Consider the following 19232-nt stretch of genomic DNA (forward strand, 5'->3'; position numbering starts at 1 on the left):
CTAAATTCACAAAACGATAATAAGAAAATGTGAAGACAACATTACTAAATAAATATTTGCTGGTTATGAGTATTTATTACATATATGTATTCTAGGTTTAAAGAAATCGAGGTATTACCGTATTTCAAAGGTATTGAAGTGTAGGATGTACAATTATTTCGTGCGTTAAATAATTTTGATTAATGTATTTTTTCAGCAATAAATTTTGGGAAATGGGTGTCAGGGCATAAGAAGAAGGTGGCTGGTGTTAAAATTTGGTTTCTTTTTACTGTGTGTTTGGGTTTAACATCTTTTTCAACAATTTTTCAGTCATATAAACAACGGTGTCTACTTGTAGCAGTGAGCACAATGCCGAACTTTATAGTGCTGCCTCACTGGAATATCACGCCGTAGACACGTGGCATGATACCCCACCCAGTCACATTATACTGACACTGGGCTGACCAGTCCTAGCACTATCCTCTTAATGCTGAGCACCAAGCGAAGCAGCTACTAGTACCATTTTTTACGTCTTTGGTATGACGCGGCCGGGGATCGAACCCATGACCTCCCTCACATGAAGCTACCCCACCCACTATGGAGTGAAGTAGGTTGAGTAGGTGCCTCGCAGCATGATGACCCGGGAAGTACATATATTCATAACCATATGTTTCCATGTAGAAATTCATGAATTGATAGTTTATATGACTGAAGTTGAGTGTTATACTATGGCAATGCAGACAACAAAGTCTAAATGTTAATTTATGAATCTGTTCTTTTTACTCCTGTTGATTCTCTTTGATTATGAAATAGATAATTTATTTTCGTTTGGGCGTAGCGAATTAGGAAATAATGCTTGGGAATTCATAGCTGTTACAGACACAGTTGTTTATCCTTCCAAATTTAACTAGTGATGGACAACTGCCATTAAGAAGATTGTTGGTCAATAGCAGCTACAGTATATTATTATATGCATGATCTGAAATCATATATGTATTTAGAATTTTAAATGTATTTAGATTTAAATATGTATTTACAATAACAAGTACAACTGCAGCAAGAAACAGATTGGTCTACATATAGATCAACCGACCGACTGATGACCGACCGACATCTGCAAAACAATATACCCCTCCTTCTTCGAAGGGGGGCATAAAAATGCAGCCCCTATTGCATACACAAGGTTTTTTTTTTTATTCAACCAGGTGACCTAGTTTTTGACCCTAGATGACCCATATTCGAACTTGACATGAAGGTCATAAAGACAAACACCCTTATCAATTCTCATGAGTTTCAAACTTAAAATGTTGTCTCTAGAATGTTAAAAAGATTTTCCTTAGATCTGGCCTAGTGACCTAGTTTTTTACCCTGTATGACACAGTTTCGAACTTGGCCTAAAGATCATCAAGATAAACATTCTGACCATTTTCATGAAGATAAGGTAATAAATGTGGCCTCTAGAGTGTTAACAAGCTTTTCCTTCTATTTGACCGGGTGACCTAGTTTTTGACCCCACATGACCTGGAACTTGACCTAAACGTCATCAAGACAAATATTCTGACCAATTTTCATGAGTTTCAAACTTAAACTGTGGACTCTAGTATGTTAACAAGATTTTCCTTTGATCTTGCCTACTGACCTAGTTTTTGACCCCACATGACCCAGTTTAGAACCTGACCTAGAGATCATCAGGACAAACATTCTGACCAAGATTCATAAAGATTGGGTCAAAACTGTGGCCTCTAGAGTGTTAACAAAGCAAATGTTGACGCAAAACGGCCGACAGTGACCGGTCACAATAGCTCACCTCAAAATCAAAGAGACTTGTATTTAGCTATTTCATGTGTACATTTATGTAAGCAAATTACTCAAAACAGAATGTATGTCTTGATGGTGCTTGTTAGTTTTGAACAAGAGCTGTCACTAATGGTGACAAATGCCCCCGCAGCACATTGACCTTTGACCTTGAGACCTTGACCTCTGACCTAATGACCCCAAAGTCAATAGGGATCTTGTACTCAATAAGTACTATCAGCACGTGAAGTCTGAAGGTCATGCGTGCAGTGGCTCACGAGTAAAGTGCCTTCATGCAAAAAGTTAACATTGGCCCCTGTGACCTTGACCTTTGACCTGGTGACCCCAAAGTCAATAGGGGTCGTGTACTCAATAAGTACTATCAGCATGAGAAGTTTGAAGGTCCTGGGTGCAGTGGTTCGGGAAGAAAGTGCCTTCATGCAAAAGTTAACATTGGCCCCTGTGACCTTGACCTTTGACCTGGTGACCCCAAAGTCAGTAGGGGTTGTGTACTCAATAAGTACTATCAGCAAGTGAAGTTTAAAGGTCCTGGGTGCAGTGGTTCGCAGGTAAAGTGCCTTCATGCAAAAAGTTTACGTTGGCTTGTGACCTTGACCTTTGACCTGGTGACCCCAAAGTCAGTTGGGGTGGTGTACTCAATAAGTACTATCAGCATGTGAAGTTTGAAGGTCCTTGGTGCAGTGGTTCACGAGTAAAGTGCCTTCATGCAGAAGTTAACGTTGGCCTTCATGCAGAAAGTTAACGTTGTGATGAACGAACAAACGGACGGACAGTGATTGCATCAATTCCATTATTTTTTTCAAATAATATACATTTTTAATATCATCTAATATTACTTTATCCAACATTTTTATTTTATTTTTTCCTGACCGAAAAGCACTATTCAAATGAAAACTGTAACATTATCATAAAATATAAAACTATCTCTGCATTTATAACATCAAACATTTTGGACTTGTTCACTAATTAAAACCACTTAACATGTTAAAAAGTAATATTACACATTAATTATAACGAAAACTGTTTATAAATTTCATATTTTTTCAGGGACCGGAAAGCGCTAGCGTAATATTATCCTACTTATAATCCTAATATGGGCCGTGCCATGAGAAAACCAACACAGTGGGTTTGCGACCAGCATGGATCCAGACCAGCCTGCGCATCCGCGCAGTCTGGTCAGGATCCATGCTGTTCGCTAACAGTTTGTATAATTGCAATAGGCTTTGAAAGCGAACAGCATGGATCCTGACCAGACTGCGCAGAAGCAAACAGCATGGATCCTGACCAGACTGCGCGGATGCGCAGGCTGGTCTGGATCCATGCTGGTCGCAAACCCACTATGTTGGTTTTCTCATGGCATGGCTCAATTTTGTATGAAACCTCATTAGCCTAAAATTTATCAAATTATTTCTTTCTTTCTTCTGTTAATGACTTCAATCAAAACTGATCATTATGTCATGCGGGTGGCAAGTTAAACAGTCAGAAAAATTGATAAAACAACTACCCATATATAATACAATTTATAAAATAAGTAATTTTGAAGCCAAAATCGCTCTGACAACCGAATTACATGTTTAAAAAGGGTAGCTGACACAGCCTGCTAAAATTATGTACAAGGCCATAATACATTATATTGACATAATAGCCTTCTTAAAGGAGTTGTGACAGGGTGATGTTTATGATGTAATTTTTTATATTAAATATAATGAATATTCAATATGAAATTAGCATTTAGGCAATTAGATTATAAAAAGCTCACAGTATAAGTTCTTGCAGACTGTAAAGGTCATTAATTATTAAGCATTAGTTTCAAAGTCCATTGAGATATTGCTTTGATATTTTGCATACTTGTTTACCATCATGACCCCAGTCTGTAAAAAGGAGGAGGCAACTCTACCAAGCATTTTGACTGAATTATGGCCCCTTTTCGACTTAGAATATGCTTATTGTAATGTTAAAGTTTGCGTACCACCCCAAATATTTTCAAAGTCCATTGAGATATTGCTTTGATATTTTGCATACTTGTTTACCATCATGACCCCAGTCTGTAAAAAGGAGGAGGCAACTCTATCAAGCATTTTGACTGAATTATGGCCCCTTTTCGACTTAGAATATGCTAATTGTAATGTTAAAGTTTGCGTACCACCCCAAATATTTTCAAAGTCCATTGAGATATTGCTTTGATATTTTGCATACTTGTTTACCATCATGACCCCAGTCTGTAAAAAGGAGGAGGCAACTCTATCAAGCATTTTGACTGAATTCGAAAAGCACTGAGAATAGTCGAGCGCACTGTCCACTGACAGCTCTTGTTCATCTTCAGTCCACTGATTTATTTGTGCCACCTTCTCAAATTTTTCCATGAAAAAGTTAACATTTTCACCATCTTGAAATTGTGGAGCATTGACTGTCATCTTTGCTCTTGGCAAACTTTAACATTTGTGTAATGCTCAGGCTCACACTCATGCTCACGCCGACGCCGGGGCAAGTAGGATAACTCCCCTATTCTTCGAATAGTCGAGCTAAAAATGTGTTCAATTCTGTTTGGTGATGCCTAAAAGTGCAGAACAGTGGTACTTAAACTTAACTGAGATGTAAAAAGGAACTTTGATGACCTTAAGAAATCTTTTAAAAACTGTTTTGACAATGTCAGTAACCATGCAAAGTTGTATGGTCAATTCATGAACTTGTGTCAAAAAAACAACACTGTTCAGCAGTATATCGACAATGTGACCTCCTGTGGAAGACTTCTAAATAAAACTGAAGATGAAATAATGGACAGAATTATATATGGGATGAAAGCAGACATTAAGAAACATGTTATCATGAAGGAGCCAAAAACTGTGGGCAAATAGTGAAATATGCTAAAATGGCAGAAGACGTACAAGAGGTACACGATGCTAAAATACCTCTTAACCAAACACATGAATCAAATGGGCAAACTGGGCGAGAATCAACTGGCGATCTATCTGGGCAACAGACCTACAGACCGAGACAACCATGGCGGCACAACCCCTACAGAAGACAAGGATTTACCCAGAAGCAGAAGAACAAGTGCATTCATTGTGGTAGGTGCAACCATTTGTCTTCTGATTGCTATTTAAAGAATGCCACTTGTAATATTTGCAAAAAGATAGGGCACACAGCAATGGTACATCAGTTAGCTGGTAAATAGGGATGCGAGCCTGTCCCACAAAATTTGGGGGATGGGCATAGAAGGGAAAATTTAAATAATGGCACAAAAATTGGGAAAGCCTATCAAATTGGGAATGAGAAAAATTTAGTCCATGTAAGATTGGGAAAATTTTCAGTGGCTGCTATGTTAGATAGTGGTGCCTCAATTTCATGTATTACTTTATCAATGTACAAACATTCTGGCCTTAGTAAAGAGTTCCAAATTTCGGATTCTGAAATTAAACATGCTGAAACTGTTGATGGTACGTCAATGCCAATTATTGGTAAAATTTGTGTCCCAATGACAATTTGCAGGCTTACGTTAATGCAGACCTTCTATGTTTTCAAAAAGCTTAATCAGTCTGTGATTCTAGGTCATGACTTCCTAAAAGACCAAAAGGCCTGGGTTGATTTTGGCAATGACATTTTACAGATTCAAGGGGGACTGGTTGAAACACAAATGTTTTCCAATCCGAGAAAAAGTAATCTTGTGAAACTGATAAATAAAATCAGTATTCCTCCTTAATCATGTTGTATTGCTAAGGTCAAGGTCAAAACTTCAAATGTAGAAGGATTAGCATTGGTAGAGCCCATAAGAAATTGCCCAATAAAAACCAAGTGATAGGAGCAAGGGCCATAACTGAGGTCGAAAGAGGTAAGACTTGTGTACAAGTGTTATACCCAACAAATGACTGGGTGCATTTAAAGCAGTATGAACCAACTGCTCGAATTGATAGGATTGACAAATTTGCTGTCGTTGAAGATTTCGATAAAAATGAAAGTTCGGTAGAAAATGAAGGGGACCTAGAAAATAATGATGCTAACAATGAGCAGCAATATGCTGACATAGCAAAGTCCATTATAGATTTGTCAGAGACTTGTTTAAGTGATGAGCAAAAACTCAAATTGCTCAAATTGATAGGTCAAAATAGGGATGTATTTGCCGCATGCACTGCTGAATTAGGGCATACTGATATTTATCCTCATAGAATTGAGACAAGTGATGCTGCACCAGTAAGAAGGCCTCAATATAGGATGACTCCTGAGCAAAAATTAGAAACTGAAAGGCAAACTGAGGACCTTGAAAAACATACATGTAATATCATTAGTAAGTCGACCACTATGTGGCAAAGTCCTGTTGTGCTACAGTGAAAAAGAAATCAGGGGACTACAGGTTTGCTATTAATTATCGCGGCGTTAACAAGGTGACACGTCCTATAACTTTTTGATCACCCAAAATGTGGTTGATTCTAGGGCTGTCATCGATAGAAACGATATCGATGTATCAACGATATTATTTTGTCGATCGATTATCGATTCCCATTTTCAAAAATCGATACTTTACAGAGAGAAAAAACTACCCAAATAAACACTCAGATCCTAAAAAACAACTAAAGTTCACAAAGTTGTAAATTTGGATAAATGCAGAAAAAGGAGTGAAGGCAAAATAAAAATGAAAGATGTTATTAATTTTTATGTATTTCTTTTATTTCATAAATACAAACACAATACAATCAAACAGAAATATGGAAAGTAGGCAATAAAACTACAAATAGCATTTACAGCGGAAGGTATATAGTATGCATATGAACAAATAGGTCGTTAATCTAACTTAATAATCAATATATCGATGTATCGTCGATATTTGTCTTCTGATATATCGGTATCGCCGATACGCCTAAGACCCAATCAATGACAGCCCTAGTTGATTCCTTAGGTCAGTCAAATTCTGCAATGTATTCTGTGCTAGATATGGCTCAAGGGTACTTTCAAATACCATTAGACCCAGAAACAAAGCACAAAACTGGATTCAAAACCCATCAAGGGGTATGGGAATTTAATAGATTACCTTTTGGCCTAATGAATAGTGCTTCTGCATTTAGTATGGTAATGACCAAGGTTCTTAGAGGTATTAATTACAAATATGCCTTAGTCTATATCGATGACTGTCTCATTTTTAGTAAAGATTTTGAAGAGCATTTGCGACATTTGACTGAAGCGTTTGATAGGTTCAGAAAGGCAAATCTGAAGCTTAAGCCTACTAAGTGTACATTTGCTGCTAAAGAGGTAAAGTTCTTAGGTCACTGCTTCACACATGAAGGTATCTGGGTTGATCCTGACAAAATTTCTGCAGTTACTAGTTACCCAGAACCTAAGGATCAGACATCTGTACGTGCTTTCTTAGGATTAGCAAATTATTATCGTCGCTTTGTGAAAGGATTTGCGGATATTACTAGCCTTTGAACAACCTTTTAAAGAAGGATACCCTGTTTTGTTGGGATGAGAGCTGTCAGGCAGCTTTTGATAAATTAAAACAATTGCTGACTACAGCACTTATCCTAGCATTTCCAGACTTTAAAAGGGAATTCATGTTGTACACAGTTGCGTCAACACAGGCAATAGGCTTTGTACTAGGACAGAAGGACGATCAGGGCAGAGAAAAGGTTATATCGTATGCGGGAAGAAGCTTGCGACCTGCTGAAAGGAACTGGGGTATTAGTGATCTAGAAGGATTGGCTTTAGTGGAAGGAATAAGATATTTCCATACTTATTTAGCAAACAGGCATTTTACAGTGTATACTGATCATATTGCATTACAGACATTGAAGGACAATAAGACAACAGGTAGACTAGGTAGACGGGCTGTCTTTTTACAGGCTTACCAGTATGACATAGTGTAAAAGGCAGGAAAACAACATTCTAATGCAGACGCATTATCTGGGAGGGCCTATCCAATGGTCATTGAGAATAGTGAGTCTGATGCTGACGACCTACCCATTGATCCGTAGGTATGCACTATAAATAATGTAACATCTGTAAGTAATAATGTAATGTCAGAGTCCAGGGAATACACATTAATATTTTCACAACCTGAATGTCCTGTGGTTAACTCAGTGTCTACACGTCAAGAAGAAGCCGAGCAACATACGTTATCTATAATGATGTGTGCGATAGATGCCTACGAAAAAGTAGATCCTGTTCAACAGATGGCAAAGATCAGTGACATGACCCCTGAAAAGTTACGCAAACTGCAGAAGAAGGATACAGATTACATGACAATGTTTGAATACAAGGAAAATGGGAGGGTACCAGATGATAGGAACCTAGCTGATAGACTTGTGGCTGAGGCGCAGTATTATGAGCTAGATAATGGTGTTCTCTATCACTTGTACCAACCCAGAACAAAAGGGCATAGATAGTCAGATGTGAAGAACAATTGTCTGTACCTCATGTATTGCAGGATAGTGTATTGAAGTCGTATCATGATGCACTGACAGGTGGACACTACGGAATAGAAAAGACATATGAGGCTAATCGACAGAAATTCTTTTGGCCATCCATGTACAAAGATATAAAACTCTACTGCCAATCATGTGAGCTATGTCAACAATCAAAGAGATACACTCATTTCCACAAGGCACCAATTTACATCCATTACCCGTAGGCGAGGTGTTCTCGAGGATTCATATGGACATTTTAGGACCCTTACCAAAAACAGAGAAAGGATGCAAATACATTCTTCTCATTATGGATTCCTTTTCTAAGTGGCCTGAAGTATTACCTTTGTACACCATGGAAGCAAGAGAGGTGGCATGGAAGTTGTATGATGAGGTTATTTGCAGATATGGTTGTCCAAACTCCATACTAACTGATAGGGGAACAAATTTTATGTCTAATCTGATACAGGAACTTTGTAGCATTTTTGAAATCAGTAAAATAAATACAAGCAGTTACCATCCAGCTACAAACTCAACAGCTAAAAGAATGAACAGTGTAATTTTACAAAAGCTGCACATTTTCTGTAACAAAAAGCAAACAAACTGGGCTCAACTGTTGCCAAGTATTATGATGAGTTATCGCATGTCTCCTTCAATAGATGCAACCTGTTACTCTCAATTCTACATCATGTTTGGTAGAGAATGTCGACTTCCTCTAGACACTGGGTTGATACCAACATCAACAGCACTTGCGCCGCATAACTGAAAATCAGAGAGTTTGCAGGGAAATGGTTAGGGAGAATATCCATAAGGCCCAGGAGAAATACAAGCGCCAGTATGATAAATCCTCAAAAGCTCCAGAGTTTCAAGTATTTGACAATGTGTGGTTGTACAACCCAAAGACAGAAACAGGAATCTCTCCTAAGTTAATAAAGGCTATTTACACCTTAAATTCTGTTGAAAATGAAATAACAAATATAATAAATAAGACTTAATCTGTGTTCACCTAAAACTTGCATCTAAATTGTTTACAGCATTCACCCAAATGTTGACCTTTTCTATCAAAACCTAAATAACCAAGGAACTCCAAATGAATACAGTATACACTGTTCCCTGCCGATTAATTTTATTGTAAAATAAACTGTTGATAACAGATTAATGAGTGTACCTAACCCTTGAATGAATTATATTTGAAATTCATCAGAAAACAAGAGCTGTCACTAATGGTGACAAATGCCCCCGCAGCGCCTTGACCTTTGACCTGGTGACCCCAAAGTCAGTAGGGGTCGTGTACTCAATAAGTACTATTAGCATGTGAAGATTGAAGGTCCTAGGTGCAGTGGTTCACGAGTAAAGTGCCTTCATGCAAAGAGATAACATTGGCCCCTGTGACCTTGACCTTTGACCTGGTGACCCCAAAGTCAGTAGGGTTCGTGTACTCAATAAGTACTATCAGCATGTGAAGTTTGAAGGTCCTGGGTGCAGTGGTTCGCGAGTAAAGTGCCTTCATGCAAAAATCATTACCGTGAAAATTTCGTCGTGCAACACAGCCATATCTTGGCCAAGAATTGTAATGGTTACCTAAGAAGGCGTTTCATGCAACCCGTTTGATCAGCCTATCACAATAACTCTCACTGAACTCTAAGCTTATAGTTGTCTTGCAACCGGCCACTAGAAAACCCCGAACAGGCTTGTCTAGAGGTACTGGCACGTACCTCTAAAGTCAGATTCTAGAGGTACAGATCCATACCCCTAGATACTTCCTTTGCAGAATAAGGTTAGACTTGAGACCTCTCTTCTATGCTCTGGACTATCCGGATCTAATTCAGTCAACATGTCATGGTTGTCACCCACATGACTAGACCTACGCCACCTCCTACATACCCGTCTTGTCACAGTGCGTTGCACCTTTTCAATACTCTGCACATTATGCTGGGTGTACGGATTCCATACCGGGGACACATACCCAATCTGGGGCCTGACTAAAGTTTCGTATGTCATAATTCTTGTCCCCTGCCGCAAGGGAAAGGTTACGACGTATGAAACCCAGTGTTCTAGTGGCCTTGCTAGACACATTGTCTATGCGTTTGGACCAATCCAAAAGTATTGACCAGTGAAAGTTACAACAAGATAACTATATGATTTTTCAATAATTTGTCGATTTAAAAGTAGATAAAACACTTAAAACCCAACAGAACATCCCTTTTATGTTTCTGTAAGAAATATGAGTGGTTTCCGGTGTTTCAGTGCTTTCCAGTGATTCTATTCAGACATAAAGGTAATTATAGTGTTGCGACTGAAAGACATTTTGTCTTTTGAAGGCATTTTGCCTTTCGAATAAAAGACAGTGGATCAATAGAATATCTCTAAATCTAGTCCAAAATATTAGACATGTACATGCTCATTTTACCTTCAACATCCATTTTTTTATTATTTTACGTTTTATTTTCAATTTGCATTCTAACATAATATTGGCATAACCGATAGACGTCAAAATGTAAAAATCGGCCACACAAAAAAACAAATATACCCAAATCTTCTCAAAATAATTATGTTTAGAGCAAATTTATCCACTTATATTATGTGAAATGTACGTATTATGATTGCAGCAATTTTTTTCCTTCTTTATAAAGTACCCCTAAAACAGGAAGGTCTAATACATATCAGTTGTTCCAGCCTAAAAGGACCTTTTCTCAATTGAAAAATGCAATCTTTTTTCCCAATTATCATCCAAATATTCCCCAAATGACCAAATTAAGTTTGCATTTTGATGATTGCAGAAGGAAAACTTAGTTACATTGACATTCACCATGATTTAACCATTCAAACAATTTGTTTGATGATATTTACATGGAATTAAAGGAAGAAGCATTCTAAATGATGTTATTAATTAACTATAAAAATTCCCAATCTGAGTAAAAACCCCGCTATTTTTCTCAATTTATCTGGTACCGGACCTTTTCCCAAAAGGGAAAAAAAAATCACTGGATTGTTTTGTTAATTTATTTCCTATAAATATTTCAAAAATATTGGACAATGACCAAATTAATGAGAAATGTATTCATGCCAAGGATTTCAGTATGGTGGTCATGAGAATAACTTTCCATGATAACACCTTGTGTTGTGACTTGCTTTCGCTTAACGATCCTTGTGAAAAAATAAAACTTTAGGACCAATATCTTATTTACTGGTTCGAGTCGTAAATTCGGCCACTTTTTGCGGTTTTTCATAAATATTTCTTTCGTTTTACAACTGATTTGTACAAAATTTCTACCATATGTGCTTTAATACAAGCAACATTGATTGTTATCATCAACGGCCGTTTACAGTACAGTAAACAATAAAATAGCGCTTAAAATAACGGACGGGTTTAGCCTCCACATTTTGCCTTCTAGAGGTTGTAAATATTCGGCCACTTTTTAAACATAAAGTTGGTTATATTTTCAACATTGTCTAGGAAATAAATCGATGCTACAGCCAAATCGTTCTATTTTAAACAAACTGCAATCAATTTTCAATAGCATACCTCGTGGTAAATATTTGCCATCAGAGATTTAAAAAGCGCCTGTCATCCTTCTCAAAGCAGCATGACGTAGTTCAGTTTTTACGTCACAGTTAATCACACATTTTAGCATAAAACTGCTGTTCTTGCCACTTTTCGGGGGTGTTTCAGCAGGGGAGTAAAGAGAATCTCTCGCTCACATGCTATTATAACAACTTTTTATATTACAGAGTGATCTTGGCACCATCCACTGAGCCATTTTTGAATGTTCCTAATTTCAAGACTAGCTCAAGGTCAAAATCAAGGTCAAATTTCATTTCGGTACAAAACAGTGTGTACGTGGTCCAAATTTGAAAGTTGTGGCTTGAGAAATGTGAAAGTAGGTCACTAGATCAATTTCAAGGTCAAAGTTCATTTCGGTAGACAGAACTATGCATGTGCTTCAAATTTTGAGGATGTAGCTTGAGAAATGTGAAAGTAGGTAATAGGTAAAATATTAAAAATCAATGTCAAATTTCAATTCAGAACACAAAAATATGCATACGGTTCAAATTTGAAGCCTGTAGCTTCAGAAATGTGAAAATAGGTCACTAGGTCAGTCTCAGGATCATAGTTCATTTCGGTACACAAAATTATGCATGTGGTTCAAATTTAAAGGCTGCAGCTTGAGAAATGTGAAAGTAGGTCACTAGGTCAAAATCAAGGTCAAATTTTATTTCGGAACACAAAACTATGCAAGTAGTCCAAATTTGAAGCCTGTACTTTAGAAATGTGAAAGTAGGTCACTAGGTCAATCTCAAGATCAAAATTCATTTCAGTACACAAAACTATGTTTGTGGTTCAAATTTGAAGGCTGTAGCTTGAGAAATGTGAAAGTAGGTCACTACGTCAAAATCAAGGTCAAATTTTATTTTGGAACAAAAACCTATGCATGTAGTCCAAATTTGAAGCCTGTACCTTCAAAAATGTGAAAGTAGGTCACTAGGTCAATAACAAGGTCAAAGTTTGTTTTAGCACACAAACATATGCATGTGGTCCAAATTTGAAGGCTGTAGCTACAGAAATGTGAAAGTAGGTCACTAGGTCAAGATCAAGGTCAACTCATGTCAAGGTTCATCTTGCCGTTCAAAACTATACATGTGGTCCAAATTTGAATGATGTAAGTTATGGACATGAAGATTCTATGTTTTTCCCTCTATTAGTCTATATGAATCATGTGACCCCTGGGACGGGGCCATATTTGACCCTAGGGGGATAATTTGAACAAACTTGGTTGAGAACCACTAGATGATGCTACATTACAAGATACATAAGCCATAGTCTTTGTCGTTTGGAGAAGAAGATTTTCAAAGTTTTTCCCAATTTAAGTCTATGTAAACCATGTGATCCCCAGGGCGGAGCCATATTTGACCCTAGGGGAATAATTTGAACAATCTTAGTAGAGGACCACTAGATGATGCCATATACAAAATATCAAAGCCCTAGGCCCTGTGGTTATGGACCAGAGGTTTTTCAAAAAATGTTCCTATATAAGTCTATATAAATAATGTGACCCCTGGGGTGGGGCCATATAATATTATTTGACCCCAGGGAAATAATCTGAACAGTCTTGGTAGTGGACCACTAGATTTTGCTACATACCAAATATCAAAGCCCTAGGCCCTATGGTTTTGGACAAGAAGATCAGAAACCGTTTAACTGTTCCTGGCCAATGTGACATTGACCTTTGACCTAATGACCTCAAAATCAATAGGGGTCATCTTCTGGTCATGGCCAACCTAACTATCAATTTTCCTGACATTAGGCCCAAGCGTTCTTGATTTATTGCCCGGAAACCATTTTAATGTTCCTGGTCATTGTGACCTTGACCTTTGACATACTGACCTCAAAATCAATAGGGGTCATCTGCTGGTCATGACCAACCTCCATATCAATTTTCGTGACCCTAGGCCTAAGCGTTCTTGAGTTATCATCCGGAAACCGTTTCACTGTTCAGGGTCACTGTGACCTTGACCTTTAACATACTGACCTCAAAATCAATAGGGGTCATCTGCTGGTCATGACCAACCTCCCTATCAACTTTCATGATCCTAGATCCAAGTGTTCTTGAGTTATCATCCGGAAACCGTTTTACTATTCAGGGTCACTGTGACCTTGACCTTTGACATACAGACCTCAAAATCAATAGGGTCATCTGCTGGTGATGAGCAACCTCTCTATCAACTTTCATGGTCACAGGCCCAAGCATTCTTGAGTTATCATCCGGAAACGGATTGGACTACATACCTAACGGCCGACCGACCTACCGACAGACCAACATCTGCAAAATAATATACCCCTCCTTCTTCAAAGGAAACAACATAGACATGGAAATTCAAAGACGTTGAGGGACAATATATTCATTTTCTTTGTTTTAACGGGTTTTATGCTAGTTAGTGTATGTTCTTTTTGTGTTATAAAGTTTAGATTTGAATTAACCCTTGCCGGGCCTCAGCATAAACGAGCGCGTGCAATGACGTCACGCGAACAGCGAGACAAAATATTTGCTAATTAGAGTACACAACTTTAGGGAAGGACAGACAACTTTTTTTCTACTCATGTCAACTTGTAGTTTTTTGCCGACTTTGTTGCTAACACAAGTGCTTGTGATGACATAGATGCGTTCTCAAGCATCTGGCTCGAAAAAAGGCTTTAAAGTGGGTGGCCGAATATTTACTACCTGGCCGAATTTACGACTCAAACCAGTACTTCACTTGTTAAACAGTGCTGTTCACTGCCTTCTTTCACATAAGATCCCGAAGAACAGTCGTGAAAACTGAAATTATCACCTTTTCTAGCCACATCAGATTTATATTCAATCAGAAGATAAAGTACGCATCTTCTGCAAAAATCAACCCTCCCCCATGCCCCTGGCCCCTTCTATTAACAAATGTGTTCTTTTAGTGATTCTTATAGGAAGTGTCTAGGGATACGGATCCGTACCCCTAGACATTTCCATTCTTATGGCAGCGAACTTACTCGTCCGGAACCGGTTCTCTAGCCAGATTACCGTGCATAGGCTAGGGAACCGGAATTTTATTTCTACATGCATAAAGCTGTCAACATTCACTTTGTTTCTTTTGGAAAGTGTCTTGCATGTTATTATCTTAATTATTTTCACCATTTCAGCAAGCTAGCTATGCCCTTTCATTTATCTGTGTTTACTATGTCTCCAAAAGTGTACTCTCCGCATACTATCCGCCATATTGGAAGATAAACTTGTACGAATGAATGCGGAAATCGTCGGCATTGGAGCAAGCCGAAATAAACTTGAAATTTAAACTTAAAAAGTACAATACAATAAAAGAAACAATTAAAACAAACTAATTAATTTCTGTTAATCAGTATTGATCGCACATCTTTGAACGTGTAATGCCGAGGTGTTACAAACCAGTATATAAAGTGATCAGATAATCTGCAAGAAGTTTTAATGGCAATTAAATTAGTTTGTACATCTATAATTATAAACATGTAATGACGCAAATACAAATTAATACTATTTAAAAAAAAAATAGTTTAAACATTGTACATGTTTAAAAAAAATAACATTTAAAAACGACAAAGTAGTATTCACGCATTACATCATTCCAATTAATATGTCAGACACGGTATGCGGCGAGTACATTTTTGGAGACAGTAAACGCAGATAAATGGAAGAGAATGGTAAAATTAATTAAGATAGTAATATGCATGATACTTATAGAAACAGAGTGGATTTCGGCAGTGTTATAAAATTCCGGTTCCCTAGCCTATGCAACGTATTTTGGTTAGAGAACCGGTTCCGGACTAATAAGTTCGCTGTCTAGGGAACCGATTCCGGTTCTCTAGCCACTGCCCATTCTTATATTATACCAGCGCGTTAATTAATGCATCTATATAAAATCTTCATATTATACGCCCAATCTTTAATCAAATTAATGCCTCACATTGCTTCTGAAATCTCTGCTAGTGACTTACCAGATTCTTTATCAAAGTTATCGTGATTTTCATCAGATTCTGTTTCGCTCCTTTCTTTCATTCTGTTTCCGAACAAAAGCTAATAACTTTAGACAAATCAAACGTTTTGAAACCAAACAGCAAATTATGTCTCTCCTCCCTGTTGGCAACAAATTTCAAAGATTTATCTTCATGTCTTAAAAAAATATATTCTGTTATAAATAGACACCTAATACGGCTAACACGCTTCTCGCTACGTAAACAAACAAATGATGCAACCGGATGCTGGTCAATTCGGATACAAATCTACTTTTTACCCAAATCCTCCAAATTTACCATAAATACAGCATTGCTTCGGTGCTTTCATATTTTTCTGGTCCTTTAGGATCAATGTTCATGGGTAATGAGTTCCGCTTAAGGTAGTTCTGCACGTTCAGATCGATTTTTTTTCTACAATGTAGAATTTGATTAAACATTCCATTTTGCCCATACCTGCCTTCATAGAATTAGATTGTTAAAATATTATATCGTGGTATTCGTGATATTTTCTGTTTAATTAATTGTGGATTTGTAAATAATTAATGATTTTGTGTAGTGTGCTAATTATCATAATGGCGGACAATTGTGCTTTATGTAGTGAGGTTGTGCGTCCTCGGCAACAGGCACTTTCTTGTGATAAGTGTGACACGTGGCAACACTGCACGTGTAACGCAGGTAAGTGTTTATAAATTTATGTGTTATTGTTGAGATGAAAATTTGACTTTTATATATTTCATACCCATGTGTTTGTTTTGGAGTTCCACCTTGTGTAATTTATTATTTTGATGTAATATAAAAATGCCTTTTCAACAACTTACATATCCTCAATAGTCACGAATTAAAACATGTTCAACCATTAACTATGCCTTGAATGTTTAGAAAATATAACATTTTTGTACTACAATGTAATGTATTTATGTGTTTGTTTTATTTTATTTTAATAAAAAATATCGCCTTTTAATCAATTTATTTTATTTCAATAAAAAATTATCGCCTTTTAATCAAATCATAGCTCCTTGATTCATCACCTAGTTGATATACCGCACGTGTTTCAAAACATACTAAAGTACCCGGTCAATTGAAGTTTAAATCAATTGACACTATAACACTTTCGCACCTTTTTTACGTCTGTGCTACTGACAGTTTCTTTCATCATCACATAAAATGTAATGCCTGTAATATTTTTTGGTTCCATTGAGACCCTGACAACATCTTATAATATTGTGTTTACAAATTGTAACTATTTTGTCTCTTATTAATGTTATTGTGCCTCCGATAACATCTATTAATGACTAAATGTAATTATTTTCGTTTGCTGACCAATATATCATATGTGGCTATAAAATGTAAACAATGTTTGATGCCGAAATAAACGTATTGTATTGTATTGTTTTGATTGTTTATTTGAGTCTAATCCCATAAACATGGAACAATTTTCACAATGCACATAATAGTAATGATGTACATAATTGAGCCGCATCATGAGAAAACCAACATAGTGCATTTGCGACCAGCATAGATCCAGACCAACCTGCGCATTCGCGCAGTCTGGTCAGGATCCATACTGTTCGCTAACGGTTTCTCCAATTACAATAGGCTTTGAAAGCGAATAGCATGGATCCTGACAAGACTGCACGGATGCGCAAGCTGGTCTGGATCAATGCAGATCGCAAATGCTTTATGTTGGTTTTCTCATGTTGCGGCCCATATATATAATGACTGTATCTAACATGTTATCATCTAATTCATATACCGCACGTGTTTCAAAATATATATACAAAGTACCCGGTCCACTGAAGTTTAATTTTTACGACCGAACTACTAACAGTTTATTCTTTATCATATAATGATAAAGTTATAATTTACAAGCGCGAATGTACAATGTATATTTAACTAATTTGCAATTTGTCTGTACGTTATATGTAGTATAAGTAGATTGCATTTCGAGAGGCGGCGAAGGGTGAGACGGAGATCGCCTTCACGTGCTTCTTGTGCAGCGAGGCTGAGGAAGATGTCAACATATCTGCCCACGGCATTGAGACTGCGGCCCATTCAACAATGATAGAGCTATCAACATCTACCCACGTATCACTTTCAACCTCGAGTTCAGTACCGGGAGGTGACACTACCTCCGCTACAGAAATCACCGACACCGCTACCACCGACATCGCAACTAATGAACTGATGAAACAAACTTCGACATCACCCGTGAGGGCCTGACAGATATTACCTACGGAATTCCGTTAGGGCCATCGCCTTTGTACGTGTTGATCTGAAACGCAATACTCGAATTCCGTAATTACCCTCATTCAGGACAGAGCCATCATCGAACCGCCACTTACTAACCCCATTCAAGAAGACAACGACGATGAGACCATGGTGACGTTTGAAGTTGTTGTAGTGGGAACAACGCACAGGAAGAAGAAGCTGGTAGCATCAGATTGATTTTCATACTGTGTAAATGTAACTTCAGTTTAGCTTAATACAGACTTAAATGTCAGATTTAGAATATGATTTTTGTTATTTACATTATTGCTCTCATGATTCTTATTCTATTAATGATATTCCTTTCAGTTGTTAAATGTCAAACACGAAATCCCCGTTACTGCGTTTTCATAAATATTTTCATTTACAGAAAATACATACTATAAAATTAAAGGTACTACCTGTTTAACACTATTTCTTGTGCTGGAACCATTCTAATGCTTATATTACAACTAAACGCATGTTGTATTGCAAAATGTATGGATGAAATATCAGAATATGTTCTGTTCTGTTCTGTTCTGTTCTGTTCTGCACGTGAAAAAAAAACAAGCAATTTTCATATTTCATATCTTTAAGGAAAATGTGGCAGTCTCATTTTACTTTGTTTTTATTTTATTAAATATTTTAGCAAATATATGTGATTTAAAATATGGTTTTAACAAGCGATTTACATAGATGTACTTAATATTTTAAACACAAAGGCTTTATAAACGTTTAATGTCCATTTATTTTAGAGAGAGGCTACTAACAGAGTCCAATGGAGATGTTCCGTCTGGCGAAAGCAACTGATGTCCTATGCGAGTGTGACGCAGCGTGGTGATATTTTCTCTGTAGGCACAGTTAAACACTGCCATCCGGCCGACCCACTGGTGAAAAAGAGAGTAATCATCAAAAGAGACGGTTATGTCTTCATAAAGAAATGTTCACATATAACTTCCGGATCATCCAGTGTGCTACTCATCCCATCTATTTCTAATATAGCGTTTCTGTACAATAAATTACGGAAGTGAAACTTCCGTTTTCTTGAAACAACTGGACTGAACTTCAACCTTTTTACTACATTGCAGGGCCGTCGCCGGCTTCGAAAAAGTGGTCCGGTCATGGGACACCGAAGACAGGCATCCCGCGAGAGCATAAGGCAGGAGAGGATGGAGAGCACGAGTTGGGAGATTTCCCCATATCCCCCGAGAAAATTAATACTTCTTTGATCGAACTGTGTTACCTAAAGTAATTGTTTATTATTGTTTTATTATAAATTCATTACT

The 19232-nt window shown here is 37.3% G+C and overlaps 1 protein-coding gene across 2 annotated transcripts in view; it reads right to left on the reverse strand.

Moving 5' to 3' along the window:
- LOC123547118 (uncharacterized transporter slc-17.2-like) overlaps positions 1-15931 on the reverse strand; it is a 52611-nt gene extending 36680 nt beyond the window's left edge. For both annotated transcript variants that reach the window (XM_045333941.2, XM_053551405.1), the window contains exon 1: positions 15685-15931. In XM_045333941.2, coding sequence (XP_045189876.2) covers positions 15685-15745 — 61 coding nt within the window. In that variant the 5' untranslated portion in view covers positions 15746-15931. The remainder of the gene's footprint in view (positions 1-15684) is intronic.
- Positions 15932-19232: the final 3301 nt, after the last annotated feature.

The sequence above is a fragment of the Mercenaria mercenaria genome, chromosome 9 (genome assembly GCF_021730395.1).
Source record: "Mercenaria mercenaria strain notata chromosome 9, MADL_Memer_1, whole genome shotgun sequence".
NCBI lineage: Eukaryota > Metazoa > Mollusca > Bivalvia > Venerida > Veneridae > Mercenaria > Mercenaria mercenaria.